Source organism: Fundulus heteroclitus, chromosome 3 (assembly GCF_011125445.2).
Source record: "Fundulus heteroclitus isolate FHET01 chromosome 3, MU-UCD_Fhet_4.1, whole genome shotgun sequence".
Taxonomy (NCBI): domain Eukaryota; kingdom Metazoa; phylum Chordata; class Actinopteri; order Cyprinodontiformes; family Fundulidae; genus Fundulus; species Fundulus heteroclitus.
Window position 1 is genome coordinate 46,340,770 of NC_046363.1, and position 17,265 is coordinate 46,358,034.

Below are 17,265 nucleotides of genomic sequence, written 5' to 3' on the forward strand. Positions count from 1 at the left end.
TCTGCACTCATTTAGTAGGAATGATGCCCTTCATAGACGAAACGGAGATATCCTCCCAAAATGTTCCATGAAGGATGATGGATCTCTTGATCAATTGTTGGTAACCTTGATGCTTCTCTCCCCATGTCTGTCAACAGTTTGCAAAGACGTACCAGGCGACCTGCTGTTCCTCATCGACAGCTCTGGAAGCATTTACTCAAAGGACTACAGCAAAATGAAGGACTTCATGAAATCTATCGTCGGCTCGTCTTTCGTTGGCAAGAACGAGGTTCACATCGGAGTCATGCAGTTTGCCGATATCCAGAAGCCACAGTTTTCCCTCAATGAGTACTTCACCAAAGATGAAATGATAGCTGCCATCGATGGCATGGAGCAGATCGGTGGGGGAACGCTCACCGGCAGAGCCATCTCAGAGGTGTCTCAGTACTTCCATCCAGCCAACGGAGGACGGCCCAGCCTGGCCCAGAGGCTTGTTGTGATCACTGACGGAGAGGCCCAAGACAACGTCAAAGCCCCCGCAGAGGAACTGAGGGCCAAGGGGGTTCTGGTCTACGCCATCGGAGTGGTGGACGCCAACACCACCCAGCTGCTGGAGATCAGTGGGTCTGCAGACAGGATGTACACTGCGAGGGACTTTGATGCTCTGCAGGATCTGGAGAGACAGTTGTCCTTGGAGCTGTGTGATCCAGAGAGAGGTCAGGACCATATTTATCATTCCAGGATTATTCTTCAGCCATGCTACGAAAAGTATTTACCCCCCTGCAGATTTCTATGATGTCCCACATAATATCTCAGATTATAAAACCAATGTTGATGCCAGACAACAGTGTTTGTCCGCTCTGCTGAGTTTTACTGCAGGGCTTTCCAGCCGGACCGGTTTGATTAAGGCCATGCCTTAATCTGGTTTAATCCATTTTACTGGACCACTTCAGAACTTTCATTTAGTTCTGTTTGAACCATTAGTTAACATGCTAACTGAATTTGCTAACTGACTTTGGATCAGTGTCCTGCTACATAGAGACTTTAAGGTCACAACATGTCGGCCTGATGATTACAGCAGGTTCTGAAGCAGCTAAACAAGCCCAGACCATCATACAACCACCACCGTGTCTGATGTTCTGGTTCTGAAAGACTGTTAGTTTTACTGCAGATGTAAGAGGATGCAGGCCTCCAAGAAATGCCCCTTTGGTCTATCCAGGACTAGATTTGTGACCCTTTCCAGTGTGATAGATGTCAGCGACCTGAACTTGAACATCTTTAGATTGAGACATGATGCGTTGCTCTCTGAGATCTTTTAGCCTACTTCATCTTGTCAGACAGGTTCTGTTTAAGTGAGGGCTTGATTCCACTCATCAGTTATGAACTCTGGGTTTGACCTGTGAAACTGAGCCATAAAGTGCGGTTAATCGCAGTCAGTACATGATTTAACACAGGGTAATTACCTTTTCTAAGTAGGGCCTGGTGTGGGCTGGGCTTCCTATCATCTGACCAGTTTTTCACCTTCACTTCCAGACTGTAAGAAGACCGAACAAGCAGACATCATTTTCCTGGTGGACGGCTCCACCAGCATCACCTTGGCCAAGTTCAGAAGCATGCAGAAGTTCATGCAGTCCATGGTGAACCAGACCACGGTTGGCAGAAACCTGACTCGCTTTGGAGTCATCCTCTACTCCACCTACCCCAACTCTGTCTTCACTCTGGGTCAGCACAGCACCAGACAGGATGTTTTTAAAGCCATCGCTGACCTGAAGTCCCCGTACGGAGACACCTACACAGGACGGGCTCTGCAGTATACGTTACAGTACTTCGGCGCTGAGCATGGAGGTCGGGCGGAGTTCCAGGTGCCTCAGATCCTCATGGTGATCACAGACGGAGACGCGACTGACCGCTATAGCCTGACTGAGCCATCGGTGGCGCTGAGGAACAAAGGAGTCCAGGTGTTTAGTATCGGAGTGGAGGGAGCCAACGTGACCCAGCTGGAGATCATGGCTGGTGATAAGTCCAAAGTTTTCTACGTGGACAACTTTGAGGCCCTGGAAACGCTCTACAAGAACATCTCCAGTGTGCTCTGTGAATCCACCAAGCCAGGTAAGACAGCCGGGGTTTCTCAGAGGCTTTGTGCACATTTTAGGTCCTCCACCCTAACCCAAGAGTAGCAGCCTTCAATACGTCTGAGTTTAACCAAAACAAGACTAGGAACTGGAACCAGAACCAACTTCCAGACAGGTTTCAGCAGAAATGGAAACTTTATTTCACAGGAGCTCCATGATAGTGAGGTTTGGATTAAAGCACTTTTTAAGCCTATCTTTGACTAAAAGCAGGATTAAAACATCAACCTTCTCACAGTGAACAAATCTGCCGACCAGTAAGGAAAGGATCCAGATCTGGGTGAGAGAACAGTTCTTTGTTGAACAGTCAGTGAGTTTCTGATGAGACGGCTTGGAGTCTCCTGACCGTTACTGGTCCTGGTGGCCACCTCGCCCAAGATGACACACAGTAGAGACAGATTCAGAAATATTTTGTTTAAAAGAGGTTTTTAAAGCCTTGGCAGGTGGTGAGATACTGTCAGTATGAGCTGACATTGTTTCAGTGATGAACTCAGAGTCCAGCTCATCCCTTCACCCACCTCTGAATCCCCGGGTTTCTCTTCCCAGATGGAGCTCCTGATCTCCCTCCTCCTCTCTGCCTTAGCGTCCCTCGCTGTGGTCCAGACCTTGCGGAGGAAACATCATTGAACGTCTTGATGTTTGCAGCCTTTCTCCTGACATTTCCTCTCCTTTCTCCTGCAGCTTGTGAGAAACAGGAGGCGGACCTGGTTTTCCTCGTTGACCAGTCTGGCAGCATCAATACCAATGACTACTCCATCATGAAGAACTTCACCATTGAACTGGTGAAGAGCTTTCAAGTCAGCAAGGACTTGGTCCGCGTTGGCCTTGCCCAGTTCAGCAGCAGTTTCAAGAACGAGTTTTATCTTAACCGGTTCCACCAGGAGAAAGACATATCCAGCCACATCTCCAGCATGATCCAGGAGGGCGGAGGCACCAACATCGGGGCAGCTCTGGAGTCCATAAAGGAATACTTTGAGGCTTCTCGCGGCAGCCGCAGGTCCTCAGGAATCTCGCAGAATCTGGTGCTGATCACAGATGGAGATTCCCAGGATGACGTGGAGGACCCAGCTGATGCTCTCAGAGCTTTGGGAATTGAGATATTTGCCATCGGCATCGGTGACGTCCATAAGTTGGAGCTGCTGCAGATCACTAAAGATCCCAGGAAGCTGTTCACCGTGGAGAACTTTGGCAGCCTGGATGCAATCAAGAAGAAGGTAGTGGACACCATCTGCAAGTCCAAACCCCCCTCAGAGGAAAGTGGTGAGTCGAGAGTTAAATCTGGACCTCTGTTTTATTTTCTATGATTATCGGTGCATCAGAACCAAACATGAACTGTGTTTTCCCACAGACTGCTCCATCGACATCACCTTAGGGTTTGATGTCTCTCGGAGCGTTGAGAATTTATCCAGCAGCCAAAACAAGCTCCAGGTCTTCCTGCCAGAGATCGCCCGCTACCTCTCCTCTGTGCCACGTCTGTGTTGCACCAAGTCCCCGGTCACGACCAACTTGGCCTACCGACTGTTGGGCAAGGACGGGCAGACCTTGTACGACTTCAACTTTGAGGGCTACAACGAGGACGTGGTGACGAAGGTCATGACTTCTAGTCTGCGGGAGCCGTCTTTCTTCAACACGGCTATGCTGAGATCCTTTGAAGAGAAGTTCAGGACTCAGTCCAGAGCCGGTGTGAAGGTAAGTCAGGGACACTGGAGACCTCCCATCATCCTCCCTGGTTTTTGTAAAGTGATGCTGCTCTGCTGCAAGAGGACCAGAAACTTCATGGCACATCAGAATAAAGTCTGTCCAGCAGCGTTACATCTAGTTGCCCTTCAGGCGTCTGGGGTTCTGGTTCCCCAGCGTCTGCCTCGGTGCTCTGGGGGTCTTTGGCTCCTTAAAAGCCACTACTGAGCATTTTTCTCATGGATAAATCTCACAGGCACAAGTTCACTCTCACCAACACCTACAGGTGGATCCAAGTACTGCAGACTCACTTCTATCCATAAACCCCTGTTATTATCTCCAGCTGTCACTTTCTACATGTCGTATTAATTAATCCTGTATATTCTTCAGTGATGGTATCAAGGTGTTTGTACCTGTAATTCTTTATCAGCTGGTTCTGCTGTTCTTTATATCTCTCTCTGCAGGTGTAGAAGCAGACTCAGAGGATGTTATATCACTCTCTCCCTTTCATCTCCTGTTTCTTTCTCCTTTTCTCCCTTTTAGCATTTTGTCTGTTTCTCTCCTTTTTTCCTCTTCTACCTGTTTCTGTGTCCATTGAACCTTAAATAGTCCCAGCATAAAATCTAATAAAGCTTCTTGCAGATATAAATCAAGTGGAGCTCTATGGAGAAAGCAGTAAAGCTCCACGGGTGAAAGTAAAATCTGTTAGACTCTTTTTGGCTTCAGGACAACAACTCTTTAGTGCTACACAGCCAGACAGGACACATAAAAAAATAGTTTGTGAGTTGTCGTCTGGTTTCAGCTAACTGACCACATCCATGTCAGCTACATGTGCTTTGAGAAAACCTCCACCTTTTCCTGAAGTGTGTGTGTGGCAGTTTGGGTGCTAAGACTTTCAAACGAGATTTGAACCATTTCTAAACATGATACGAATACAGTGACTAGCTAACCGTTAGCCTCTATGCTAAAGTTATCCTCTATGCTAAAGCTAGCCTCTATGCTAAAGCTAGCCTCTATGCTAACGTTAGCCTGTGCTTTGAAGCTAAACAGGCTAAACTTTAGGTCTTGTTTCAAGAGTTAAAATCTGCAGCTCTTGGACCCGTTGTCCACAGAAATTGGAAAACCCAGACTCACTGAAAGTTGCGTAATACCCACACACATACCTCTCAACTTTTGACGACAGTTGAGAGTAGGGTGACCAAACGTCCGTATTTCCCGGGACATGTCCGTATTTCACGTCCTGTCCCGGGCGTCCCGGGTTTTTTTTATAAAGTGAGTAAATGTCCTGTTTTTTTAAATTACCTTCATTGGTACGTCACGCTGCGTGTGACGTAATCCCTGAGCCGCGTCAGGTTGGGCAGCCCTGTTATTAATCAGAAGATAGAGTCCTCCCTCGCGCTTGTCGGCCGCGCTTGTCTCTTCCCCCCCCCCCCCCGCTCGGCCGGGTTTGCCTTACAAATTGCAGTATAAGGTGCACAGTGATTTCAAAGTAAACAATTTAAATGTAGACAACGCAGGAGAAGTCACAGTGTACAGTTGAGTTTTTTTTTTTTAAACATTTGTATGTACAGAATTTGATTGTGCAAAGGGCATTTGTGCAAGTATGCATTTAAAATTTGCAGAAGAGAATTTGCAGATGAGTGGTTTTCTTGGTCATTTCTTGGGTCTAACCTGAGACCAACATCTCCCACCAGGTGCTGGTGATCTTCTCAGATGGACTGGATGAAGGCGTGATGACTCTGGAGAACGAATCTGAGAAGCTGCGGCAGTCTGGTACACACAGACGCAGATCAATGCTGCCGATGCCGCGGCCTCTTCAGCTGTTAACGAATCATCTGAACGTTTGTTTGCAGGCATCAGCGCTCTGCTCATCGTTGCCCTGGAGGGCGCCCGTAACGCCGCTCAGCTGCAGATGGTGGAGTTCGGCCGAGGGTTTGGCTACAAGCTTCCTCTGAGCATCGGCATGCCGAGCGTCGGCAGCACCATCCTCAAGCAGATCGTAAGCTGTTTGGGTTTTCAGGCACTGCCGGTCCCACAGCGCCACACTTTACGCCACTTAGCTCCTGCAGATTAGCATTCACTGCACAAACATCTAGATTTAGGTTGGAGAGCAGCTTGTGTCCATGTCTAGCTCGTCTGGGATCCTCTGGGTTTCAGCTTTTTATTTTTATTGATGTGAGGATCAAAGTAAACCCAATATCTTTGGGAACTCTGTTTATTTCCCTCGAATTGAGACACATTTGTAAGGAAAATGCATCTTTGGGTGCATCTTGAGCTCGGTAAAGTTCGGTTCTAAAGCAACAGAGAATGAGGCTCTGGTCAGATAAACTTCTCTGGGCTGCCAGATATTAATCGCAGGTTATCTTTGGTCCCAAATTCTGGAAATACGCTGGTGCCGACTCTCCAGGACATGAAGGTCTAACGTACGTCGGCAGAAGGACTTCTTTTATTTCTTAAAGTAGTTTCTCCTCTGATCCAAAAGGCTTCTTCAGTCGTCAACATGGTTGGCAGCCATTAGGCTCACCGATGACATGAAGGTCACTGACCCAGGATGGTGTTTGGGTCCAATCGTGTCTGTAAGGAGACGTTCTGCTCTCTTGGTGGACTGTAGGTGTTGGAAGCCTGAGGTCATCTCCTCCATTCAGTCTTGGTGGTCTTTCTTTAGCGTGGATGGTTTCAGGAGGTCCAGCCGTCTTCTGTTTGAGGCCCGGTCCTGTTTAGCTCCTCGCTCCGTTGCTGAACAATCAGATGAAGCTGGAGTCCACAGAGAGAACCCGAGCATGCAGAGCAGAACTTGGTGCTGCGAGGCAGCGGCTCCGGTCTGCAGCTCTCAGTAAATGTTGAAACAACAGAGCTGTTGCAAAACGTTTCAGGTTTAAACCTGTGACCCAGGCTGGTTGTTCTGTGATCTCCGTCCAAACTTTCATCTCTTCCTGAGAAATCTTGTGGTTTTCCTGCAGAGACCTAATAAAGCAAAGATCCTCCTGTTGCAGTTAATCACCTCCGCTTCTCCAGCCGACAGCTGCTGCAACAAACCCAGGGAGGATGATGTAAATGTGCATTATTCTGGCCTCTGCTCCACACATGGGTCCCATTTATCGTTACGCCAGCGGATCCCAGCTGGATGGCGTGGTAGAGAGATGTTTTCCTGTAGCGATGCGTCTTAGTGCTGCTGAGCAGATAGAAACCCCAGGGACTCGTTTACTGCAGAAAACGTGACGGTTGTTCCCCAAACATGCGCTGGTAGAGCAACAACTCCAGACAACCCGTAAACAGAGGTGGACCTCCAGCAGGACCGCTCACTCTGTCACAGAACCGCCAGCTGCTGCTTTTACAGCTATTTTTTTCTTTAAACGTTTGCAGCCAGAGTTGTCGGCTTAGACAGAGTGAATCAGTTTCTCTGGAAGTCTGAGACGAGGTTGGAAAGCATTAATGAGTCAGTTTACAGACTGTGGAGGATCAGCTTCCTTCCAGGAACGACCAAAGGAGCCACGATGACCGCAGGCGTTTGATTAAACTTCACACAGTCTGACCTGAAGGACCTCAAGGTCTCCTTTGACCAGAAGGGTTAAGCAGGGAGTTCCTCAGAACTTCATTCTCCCCTCAGAGGACCTTCTGGGATCCAGAATCTAGTTCTTCCAGCCCTGATCCACATCTCAGGACCTCCGCTGAGGGTTGAACTGAACATGGAGAAGTTGTCTAGATCTTCAGCATTCAGCTCAGCTCCTCCCACGCCGCCTCAGACTGGAGGAACGGCGATTATTTTCAGGAGTGCTGAGCTTTACCCACATGAACCAAATCATTGGGCCCACCTGACAGTAGCAATCATAAGGCTGGACGTCTGAAACCTGCAGAGGGGTACCATCAGAACCCTGGATGGGTGAGGTGGACCATCATGGACAGCAGCTGTTGGAGAAGCTGGATCAGATCATCCGGCTCCTCACGGTGAAACTGTCTCGCTCTGATGGTGTCTTCTCCCTGCAGCATCTCAGCCTCATCAGGAGGAGACCTTTCTACGCCTGCAGAAGGTTTTTATCCCTGAATCAGGTTTCTGACAGTCAGAGGAAACCCAGACATCTGTAACAAATTTCACCCCTGAGCAGAAATCTGCCCTTTGATCCATTTTCTTCACCCAGAAGCCTTTCAGATGTAGCAGCAGGCAGAGAGTGGATGTGGAATGAAGATGAGCAGATGTCTGTTTTCACCTGCGTGTCTTCTGCTGTCCTTCCTGCAGGACTCGGTGTCGGACAGAGAGTGCTGCAACGTCATGTGCAAATGTTCGGGACCAGAAGGAGACCGAGGCTCCCGGGGGCCCCCAGGGCTAAAGGTGACCCACGTTTGAACTTCAGACATAATGTGTGTCAAAAAGATGAAAGCAGAGACCTGGAGCTCAGGTCAGCGGCTGAAGCTTCACAGAGAAGCAGCATTTCATGCATTCCAGGCTGCAGAGAGCGAGGGAACATCAGTCAGAGTTTAGTCTGTGCTGATGGCTCAAAGATTGCAGCTACACTGCAGGGATCCAGCAGATCACAGCAGATGAGACGTTTCACAGGAAGAGAACCTGAGCTCCAAGCTTCTGGGAACATTTTAATTCAAATCACCATGAATCTGTAGAAAAGGATGTTGGAGCGTGGCTGGTTCTCAGGGCTCGCTGTCCTGCATGTCTCAGCGGTTTCCCGGCTTCAACGCGCCTGATTCAGATGTCTGCAGGTCGGCCATGGCCTGTCAGTCAGACGTCAGCAGGGATCCGCTGCGCTGAAGCCGGGAAACCCAGAAACACGCAGAACCAGAGATCCAGCGGTGAAAATCACTGATCTGGCTCACAAGGAGACGCAGTTTTAGCGGCGCCGTCATCAGGTGAGCAGCAGCTATCAGGCAGTTACTGCAGCGTCCGACAGTCAGACCCAGAACCCGCTGGTGGTGCCACGGATATCCTGACCAGGACCTGATGGGAGTCCAGCGGCACCGAGGTGCAGGACCGGTCCAGGTTCTGTGGAAGTGCTGCAGCCCTGACGCTGTCTTTAGCCACGATGTTTAATGCTCAGCTAGCTTTAATAACGGGTCAGAACCCCACAGACAGTTTTTAAAGTGCAGAAACATTTCCAGACTGTAGTTGATCATCTGGAATTTACAGCTCTATGATAGACGAGAAGCCGTGTTTCAGCTACGGGTCTCTGCTGTTCATTGGAGACGTTCTCGTCTCTTCGGTCTGAGGACCAGGAGAACAAACGGCTGTTTCTGCGCTGAACGCTGATAAAGGTGAAGATCAGAGCAGGCAGGTGGTTCAGGTGCTTCAGGTCCTCAGGTGGGGACAGGACGCTGTCTGCCGTCTCAGAGGTTCACTGCATGTCTCTGTGTCTGTCTTCATGATCCAGGGCGTTCGGGGACAGAAGGGACACCCAGGCTTCCCAGGAGAGGAAGGTGTCGCTGTGAGTCGCTCTCATTTATTCTGTTGAAGGTTTGAAACCCAGCGTGGTCCAGGTGTCTCTACCTGTCCCCTCATGGTTCAGCCTGTCTCCTTTTCTTTGACTGGACTCATCTTCTCTTGACCCGTCTTGTCTCTTATCTTCTTGTTCTGTCTTATTTCCTGTCCTTTCAATTCAATTCAATTCTATTTTATTTCTATTTATTTCTATTAACATCACATCACCTCAAGTCTCTTTCCAAAGTCAGACTCCATCAGAAGTCAGAAAGTTTCCTCTCTAAGGAAACCCAGCAGGTTGCATCAAGTCTCTCCAAGCAGCATTCACACCAGACCAGGTGTACCTTCTATGAAGAGAAACTGACAGAGAACAAAAAGTTAAAAGCTGAAATAACAACAAACAATGCAGATTGGAGAGCAGTAGGAGAACTCAGCAGAGTGAGAGAAATAGACCCTGATGTCCTCCAGCAGCCTAAGCCTATAGCAGCATAACTATAGAGGTAGCTCAGGGTAACATGAGCCACTCTGACTAGAAGCTTTGTCACAAAGGAAAGTTTTAAGATTAGTCTTAAAAGTAGACGGGGTGTCTGACTCACGGACCAAAACTGGGAGTTGGTTCCACAGGAGAGGAGCCTGATAGCTTAAGGATCTGCCTCCCATTCTACTTTTAGAGACTCTAGGAACCACCAGCAGACCTGCAGTCTGAGAGCAAAGTGCTCTGTTAGGAACATACGGGGTATGTTCTCTTCTTGTCTCGTCCCAGTTTCCTTCTCTTCTTTCTTGTCTCTTCTCTTCTAACAGTCCAGATGAATCGTAATATCGCTGCTTCCTTTAACCCAGCAGCTGATGATGCTGAGGATGTAATGCTGAAGGTCCTGAACTCAGTGAGCTTTGGTTCAGCTGGAAGAATCTGCAGAACATCTATAGGTTCTGCAGGTTCTTCTTATGTTGCCTGCATGGAAGTGACCAGCGCTGACTCAGCTCCGTCTCTGCAGGGTGAAAGAGGCCCACCTGGACCCAGCGGACCTGCAGGGGTCCAAGGCTGTCCTGGACTCAGAGGACAGAAGGTAGGGCAGCTCTCTGAGCGTTGGTCTGCGTAAACGCTGACCAGCAGAGCTCTGACCGCAGCTGCTTGTCTCCGCAGGGCGGCCGAGGCCTCCGGGGAAACAGGGTGAGTGACTCAGAGCAGCTGGAATGGTGGAGGAGAGGAGCTGCACGGACTCAGGAATGCCTGGACAAACATGTGAATCCAGATAAAGTCTGATTAGAGGGCCGTGTTTGTGACGCTGCAGGGTGAAGACGGAGAGGATGGACTGAACGGAGTGGATGGAGAACAGGTACCGACACCACACCAGCAGGTTCCACAGGATCTGCAGGTTCCACAGGATCTGCAGATCATTTCACGTCTTCTCTGCAACTTTTCCTCTCACACTGGATCAGAACCAGTATCAGAACCAGGAGTCTTTATTCTCACTATGTAATAATCCCACAGTGAGGGTTCTGGTGAGACAGTTCAGACGCAGACCCCAGCCAGACAGCTGAGAGTATCTAGTCCTCAGCAGAAAGAGTTGTTCCAGTTTAAAGCAACAGGTCAGGTTTTATACTTTAAACGAGCCGTTAGAACTGAAGACAGAACGTTGTGGACCAGAGGCCGGTCCGATGGGGCCGCTAATCCACAGCAGCGTCCCAGGAGCATGTAGGGCCAATTAAAACCAATCTTGGTCCTCTTTAGTGTTTTAGTAAACATCCTGATCTGCTCTCAGCTCATGTTTCAAACTCAGGACTCGCTGATTAAGTTCCTGAAGAGTGATTTCCTGTCTTTGAAGCTGTGTCTGGTACCTCCATGGAGGCAGAGAGGAACCAGGAAACACTGATAACTTTAGTCTGGCCTTTACTTTCCGGGTGTTTTACTCTGCTGCCCTCCTGCTGCGGGGCAGTATTATTCACAGCGCCCCCTGCTGGTAGGACAGGGGACTGCAGCAGCAGAACGGCTCCACCGTGGCTCAGCCCAACAGAACCCTGAACAATTCAGATTTATTCTGACAGAAATGATTCAGCCTGAAAAGAGTCAGACGTGTCTGTGGGAAACAGGAAGTAGTTCATTCTTTCAGTAGTCGTATCACCCCCCCCCCCCCCCCCCAACTACTGCCACTAAGTGTTTATTGTGCAGTAATCAGATCTTTTAGCTCTTTAAACACTTTTTCCCTGATTGTTGCAGTAAAAGCTAAAGACCAAGCTGCTCAGTCAGCGCTGAAGGTCCGGTTGGTTCCGTCACAGACTCCAATTTCAAGTGAAGAGTATCTTTACTGTTTGTGGTGTAGTTAGCATGCTGAGGCGTGGTCACCTACCTGGACCATCTCACAGGAGAAGCCCAGGAAGCGGGCGGTGCCGCTCGCTGGTGCCGGACCCGGTCGGCCTGTTTGGGTCTGTGAGGAAATGAGCGGGTGTGTTCAGGAAGGGGCTGATTGCAGGACTTTCCTCAGGCTCCAACGCTTTTCTGCTTCTGTTTGCAGGGACAACCAGGAAAGGATGGAGCGCGAGGAGAAAGAGGAAGTCCAGGAAACCCGGTAAACGCTTTTCTGATCAGAACCTGTCCCGCTTTGGATCAGATCGCACCTGAAACCCTCCAGAATTCCAGTTAGTTAAGGCTTCAGACGCCAGGAGAAACATCACGGAGGTTTCTGCTGCGGTTAAATATGTTCCTGCAACAACGGAGACGGCAGAAGAAGCTGAAGGTGTCTGCTGGATCCAGGAGCTGCTCAGCATCCACGGCGTCTCCTCCACCAGAACCAGAACCGTGGATTTCATGTGATCAGGTCCTCCTGCAGCAGAACCGGTTCAGTCCAGCGTTGCTGTTAGCCAGCAGGAACACAGGAAGCAGAACTTCCTCTTTGGTGGAGCAGATCAGACGGCGGAGTAAAAGCTCCAGGACGGTGATCTGGTTAATCACCTGGAAACTTGGCAGCTCTGATTCTGAACAAAGAAATGAAGCTAAAGTCATAAACAGCTTTCCTGCTGTAGGAACGTTTAACTGCATCAAATATATTAATAATTCATCTGGAGATCAGCTCCTAATGAAGCTGTAAACGTCTCGTTAGTCAACAGTTGGTCTCTGACTGGATCAGAGGACGTTCTCCACCTGGACTGTCTGACATTTGTCCCTGTCGTCTTCAGGGTATCCCGGGAACCAGAGGGGAGCTGGGCCTGGAAGGACAGCGAGGACTGAGAGGAGATCCGGTGAGTTTCTTCTTCTGTTTCTTCTGAGCGGCAGGAACCGGGTCTGGAACCTGCAGAGGAGCATCCAGAACAGGAAGTCAGACTAACGGCCAGCAGGTTTTAGTTTAACTCCCTGATCCGGTTAAAGTCAGCCGGCTGACAACTGGACTCTGCCGGCGCTTAGAGGCCCTGAGGAAGCCGATCAGATTAACTTCTGACACATTCTGCACATAGTTCACCTACGTCGTGATATAAACATGGAAACTAAACTGTTTACAATGACTCAGCTCTTATAAATACTGTTAATCTGAGAAATCACGTTGAGAAAATATATCAAAGGTAAACTTCCCGTTAGACCTTTCTAGGAACCTCCCAGAAGCTTCCTGGAATTTTCCTGGAATTTTACTGGAATTTTCCTGGAACTTTGATGTTCTGCCTCACTAACTGTAATCCTGTAGTTTCTTATAACAGAAGCTTAAAGGTTGCTTTGTAGAACTTTATCTTTTGGAAGTCTAAAGTTACTTTCCACAAAAAGTTCCCAGTAAGTTCTAAAGTAACCTGATAGTTCCTGGAAGGTGGGTGATAATCTTGACTTTCTCTTCAGTTCTCTGTCTCCTCGTGTGTTTGGGTGCAGGCAGAAAACCCGGAGCTGCAGCATGAAGGGAACGATGTGGGATCTTTAGCTGACAGGAGAACAGATCTATGTTCTCGTAAAAAGAACAAAGTTAGGAGAACCCTGAGTGAAACTGACAGCTTATCAGAGCTTCAGAGCCTGGAAATCCGTTAAAGACTCAGAACGTCAGCTTCTGTCTGCATTCATGTTATTTATCTGGACAGAAGCAGCCGGGTTAACGAGCTTAATGTGCAAACGAGGAGGATTTATTGTAGCTGCTGACAGAACCCTAAATACTCAGCCTGAAACAGAGACCGGACTGCCTTGGTTCTGTGTAGCTAAAGGGAAATAAGGAGGGATTCCCTGGAGCTGCGTCCCAAATCATGTTAAAGAAAGGAAGAAGAAGGAAGTTTGGAGACACTTTTCCCCCAATCAGCACAGGAGAGAAGACTCGTTTTGGTTCTTTAAGTTCTTTAAACATCTTTTAGTCTGTTTGTAAGGAATGTTGCAGGAAAAATGATCTCAGTGATCAGGGAACAAAGGTTCATGTAGGAGAAGAAGAAAGCTCAGAGAAAAACTGTCCCTGTTGTCCTTCCTTCATTTCAGCGATTCATTCTGCAGGCCCACAGCATGACGCTGCCACCGCCGTGCTTCACTGCAGGAATGCTGTTCTCCTGGTTCCTGTTGGCGTTCTGTCAGATCTGCAGCGTCTAACCAAACTGTGCTTGTGTGTTGTGCTGCAGGGGGAACCAGGCACTGACAACACGTCCCCGGGGCCCAAAGGAGAGGCCGGGTACCCAGGCTTACCGGTAAGAGACGCCAGGCTGCCGGGACGTTGGAGCATCAGATTACATCTGCAGTAAAAACACGTTCAGCCAATGAGGCACGGAGATGAATGACGCTGCAGATGCTTTTACTCTGAAATGCTTCATTCAGCTCTGACCCGCGCTGATGCTTTTACTCTGAAATGCTTCATTCAGCTCTGACTCTGACCTGATGCTTTTACTCTGAAATGCTTCATTCAGCTCTGACCCGCGCAGATGCTTTTACTCTGAAATGCTTCATTCAGCTCTGACTCTGACCTGATGCTGGCCGGGAGTCCAGAACAGGAACAGGAAATCAGAAAGTGAGAGATAAACGTCTGCAGCAGACTGAAGGTTTATTCTGGCTCAGCAGAACAGTCTGCAGATAAAACTCAAACATTTAGCTTTATTTCTTAATCATGGATGAAAAGCACAGAGTTTAGATCCTGACTGATGAGGAAACGTGAAAAAGAAATCATCTGAATTATTAAATTTAACAGATCTTCAGGAAAACAGTGAGCGGGTCTTTCTAGTCCAGACTCAGAAATAATCTGCTGATTAATTCACAATGGATCCGGTTCTGAAACACGAACCTGGAGAGGCCAGGAGGTCCGGATCAGAACCGCTGATGCTGATTCTGATGGTTCCGGGTCATTAAGGTCCAGAGTTCTGGTGCTTTGTGTCTGAAACATGTGTGAACCAACAGGGGCCTCCCGGACTGGACGGACCACAAGGAGAGACCGGCGGCGCTGGAAACCCGGTGAGACTTTACGCTCCGCTTCAGTTCAGACGGCAGCATGTTCTGGTCAGCAGAACATCCCAACTGGGCCAGAACCGCAGCCAGAACCGCAGCCAGAACCGCAGCCAGAACCGCAGCCAGAACCGCAGCCAGAACCGAGCTTTCACTGGCGCCGTTAAAGCTTCCAGCCGTTATGTGAAATGTTTAGTCTGTAAATCTGTAGCAGCTGAGCTGATGGACTCCAGGTTCTGATCCCAGAAGGTCCTGAAGACTAGTCACCAGTTCATTTATCAGTTCATTCACCAGTTCATTCATTCATCAGTTCATTCATTCATCAGTTCATTCATCAGTTCATCCATCAGTTCATTCATCAGTTCATTCATCAGTTCATTCATTCATCAGTTCATTCATCAGTTCATCCATCAGTTCATCAGTTCATTCATCGGTTCATTCATCAGTTCATCAGTTCATTCATCAGTTCATTCATTCATCAGCTCATTCACCAGTTCATTTATCAGTTCATCAGTTCATTCATTCATCAGTTCATCCATCAGTTCATCAGTTCATTCATCAGTTCATTCATTCATCAGTTCATTCATCAGTTCATTCATCAGTTCATTCATTCATCAGTTCATCAGTTCATTCAGTTCATTCACCAGTTCATTTATCAGTTCATTCATTCATCAGTTCATTCATCAGTTCATCCATCAGTTCATCAGTTGATCCATTCATCCATTCATCAGTTCATCCCTCCATCATGGAGCGTCTGCAGCTCTTCATCAGCAGACCAGCGTTTCTAGTTGCTCTCATAGATCTCAGGTCCATAGATCAGTTATTGGTAGAATAATAGAAACACAGCAGTTAGAATAAATAAGTAGATATTTAAAATCTGCTGATTATCTCCTTTATGAATATTTAATGCATCATATCAGGTTTTCCTGGTTCCTGATTGGTAGATAAGTTAGATAAGGAATCAGAGGCTGTAATCAGTTCATCGGTTCACCAGTTCATTGGTTCATCGGTTCTTCTCCCATCTTCTGTGTCTCAGGGTCAGCCTGGAAGACAAGGAGCTCCAGGTGAAAAGGTGAGAACGTCGCTCAGCGCCGTCTGTGTGTTCTGTTGTTAGAACCCATTTTAAGCTGGTTCTGTTGCTGCAGGGCTCAGCTGGACCTCCTGGTTCTCCAGGACTACAAGGCGTCCAAGGAGCTTCAGGTCCTCAGGTAAGACTCAGCAGCTGTCTGGGGCAGAAAGGTCCGGTTCAGGTTCTGCAGAAGATCTCAATTTACAAACCATCATTTACCAGAACATGTTTAAGGTGAGGTTCTGTGAGGTTCTGTGAGGTTCTGTGAGGTTCTGTCTGTTGTCTCTGCAGGGTCCCAGAGGGACCGCAGGTCCACCAGGACCCAGAGGAGGCCCGGGTCTTCCAGGACCGCAGGTCAGCCAGATCATGTCCTCCCTCCTACGTTCCTCAGGTTCCTTCAGTCTGGCTGCTCCTCAGACCTTCATTCCTCTCCTTTAACCAGCCCAGCAGCTTAAAGCCTCTAAACTCTGGTTCCTCATGGAGAACGTTAACCAGCAGTTATCTAACAGCTTCACCTCCAGACCAGAGCAGAGGCACCAGCAGATGTTCCTGCTGAACTGGGCAGGAATCAGCTGGAAGTGGTCAGAACCTCCAGACCCAACGTGGCTGGAGGTTGTTCTGGATCAGAACCTCATGAAGAGCTGAGCTCTGAAGGTTCATGAGTTTAACTCTGGAAACCTGAGAATACGTTTAAAACGGTTAAATGTTGACTTTATATTTGGGAGTTGGATCTTCTCTGAACTTCAGCAGACCTTCCTGTCACCAGATCTGGACTTCAGCTTGTTGTCCATAAATCCTGCAGACGCTGACGCACATCTGGGAAACATCTGCCTGCTGCTCGCCTACAGAGATCTTTCTGCTCACGTCTTCTTTACAGAACGTTGCTTCATCACTCTGCGTGTGGGAGGACGTCTCAGTGTCTCTGGTGTCTCTGTCTCAGCGTGGACGGGGGACACTCCAGGCTTTACCAGTGAGCGCCACCCAGAGGCAGTCAGCGGACCTGCAGCCCTGCTTTGACTGAACGGATGAAAAGCTGCAGATCTGCTGTAGCTCAGCCTGCAGGGAGACGAAACGCAGCGACGATGATGATTGTTTAGAAAGATCCAGAAGGTCCAGAACGGCCGAACCGGACCAGAACCGCAGCAGCTGCCAGCAGCGGGTCAGAAGGACGCCTGGTGGACGCCTGGTGGACGCCTGGTGGACGCCTGGTGGACGCCTGGTGGACGCCTGGTGGACGCTGGCGTCGCTCTGCAGGCTGGGACCGGGCTCAGTGATTGGCTCAGGTTCCTGTTACCTAGCTTCACTCAGGTGCTTCACCTGGTCCTGCCCTGGTTCTGCCCTGGTTCTGCCCTGGTTCTGCTCAGTAGAACATCTGGAAGATCTTTAATCTGCAGCCCAAAGAGGACGGACCGTCCCTGACGTCCGGTTCTTCTGTCTACCTGGACCTGTTCAGCAGTTTTAGGACCGGTTCTGGTTAACAGCATCAGATTTAAAGGATGTGGTCATTGGACCTCAGAGAACCCGGTTCTGGCTGAAAACCCGTGAATGAGTTCTGCCAAACAGAGACAGCTGCTGGTTGATCAGAACATTTAAAGCGACGTTGTCT

The 17,265-nt window shown here is 48.8% G+C and overlaps 1 protein-coding gene across 1 annotated transcript in view; it reads left to right on the plus strand.

Annotated features, from left to right (window-relative positions):
- The window catches only part of col6a4a (collagen, type VI, alpha 4a), a 51,954-nt gene that overhangs the window by 19,359 nt on the left and 15,330 nt on the right, over positions 1-17,265 (plus strand). Inside the window, exons 8-25 of the mRNA XM_036135605.1 lie at positions 138-695; positions 1,513-2,088; positions 2,790-3,368; positions 3,457-3,797; positions 5,480-5,558; positions 5,639-5,784; positions 8,020-8,112; positions 9,161-9,214; positions 10,203-10,274; positions 10,352-10,378; positions 10,500-10,544; positions 11,721-11,774; positions 12,382-12,444; positions 13,780-13,845; positions 14,546-14,599; positions 15,627-15,662; positions 15,736-15,798; positions 15,951-16,013. Of these exons, the coding sequence (XP_035991498.1) occupies positions 138-695; positions 1,513-2,088; positions 2,790-3,368; positions 3,457-3,797; positions 5,480-5,558; positions 5,639-5,784; positions 8,020-8,112; positions 9,161-9,214; positions 10,203-10,274; positions 10,352-10,378; positions 10,500-10,544; positions 11,721-11,774; positions 12,382-12,444; positions 13,780-13,845; positions 14,546-14,599; positions 15,627-15,662; positions 15,736-15,798; positions 15,951-16,013 (2,969 nt within the window). The remainder of the gene's footprint in view (positions 1-137; positions 696-1,512; positions 2,089-2,789; positions 3,369-3,456; positions 3,798-5,479; positions 5,559-5,638; positions 5,785-8,019; positions 8,113-9,160; positions 9,215-10,202; positions 10,275-10,351; positions 10,379-10,499; positions 10,545-11,720; positions 11,775-12,381; positions 12,445-13,779; positions 13,846-14,545; positions 14,600-15,626; positions 15,663-15,735; positions 15,799-15,950; positions 16,014-17,265) is intronic.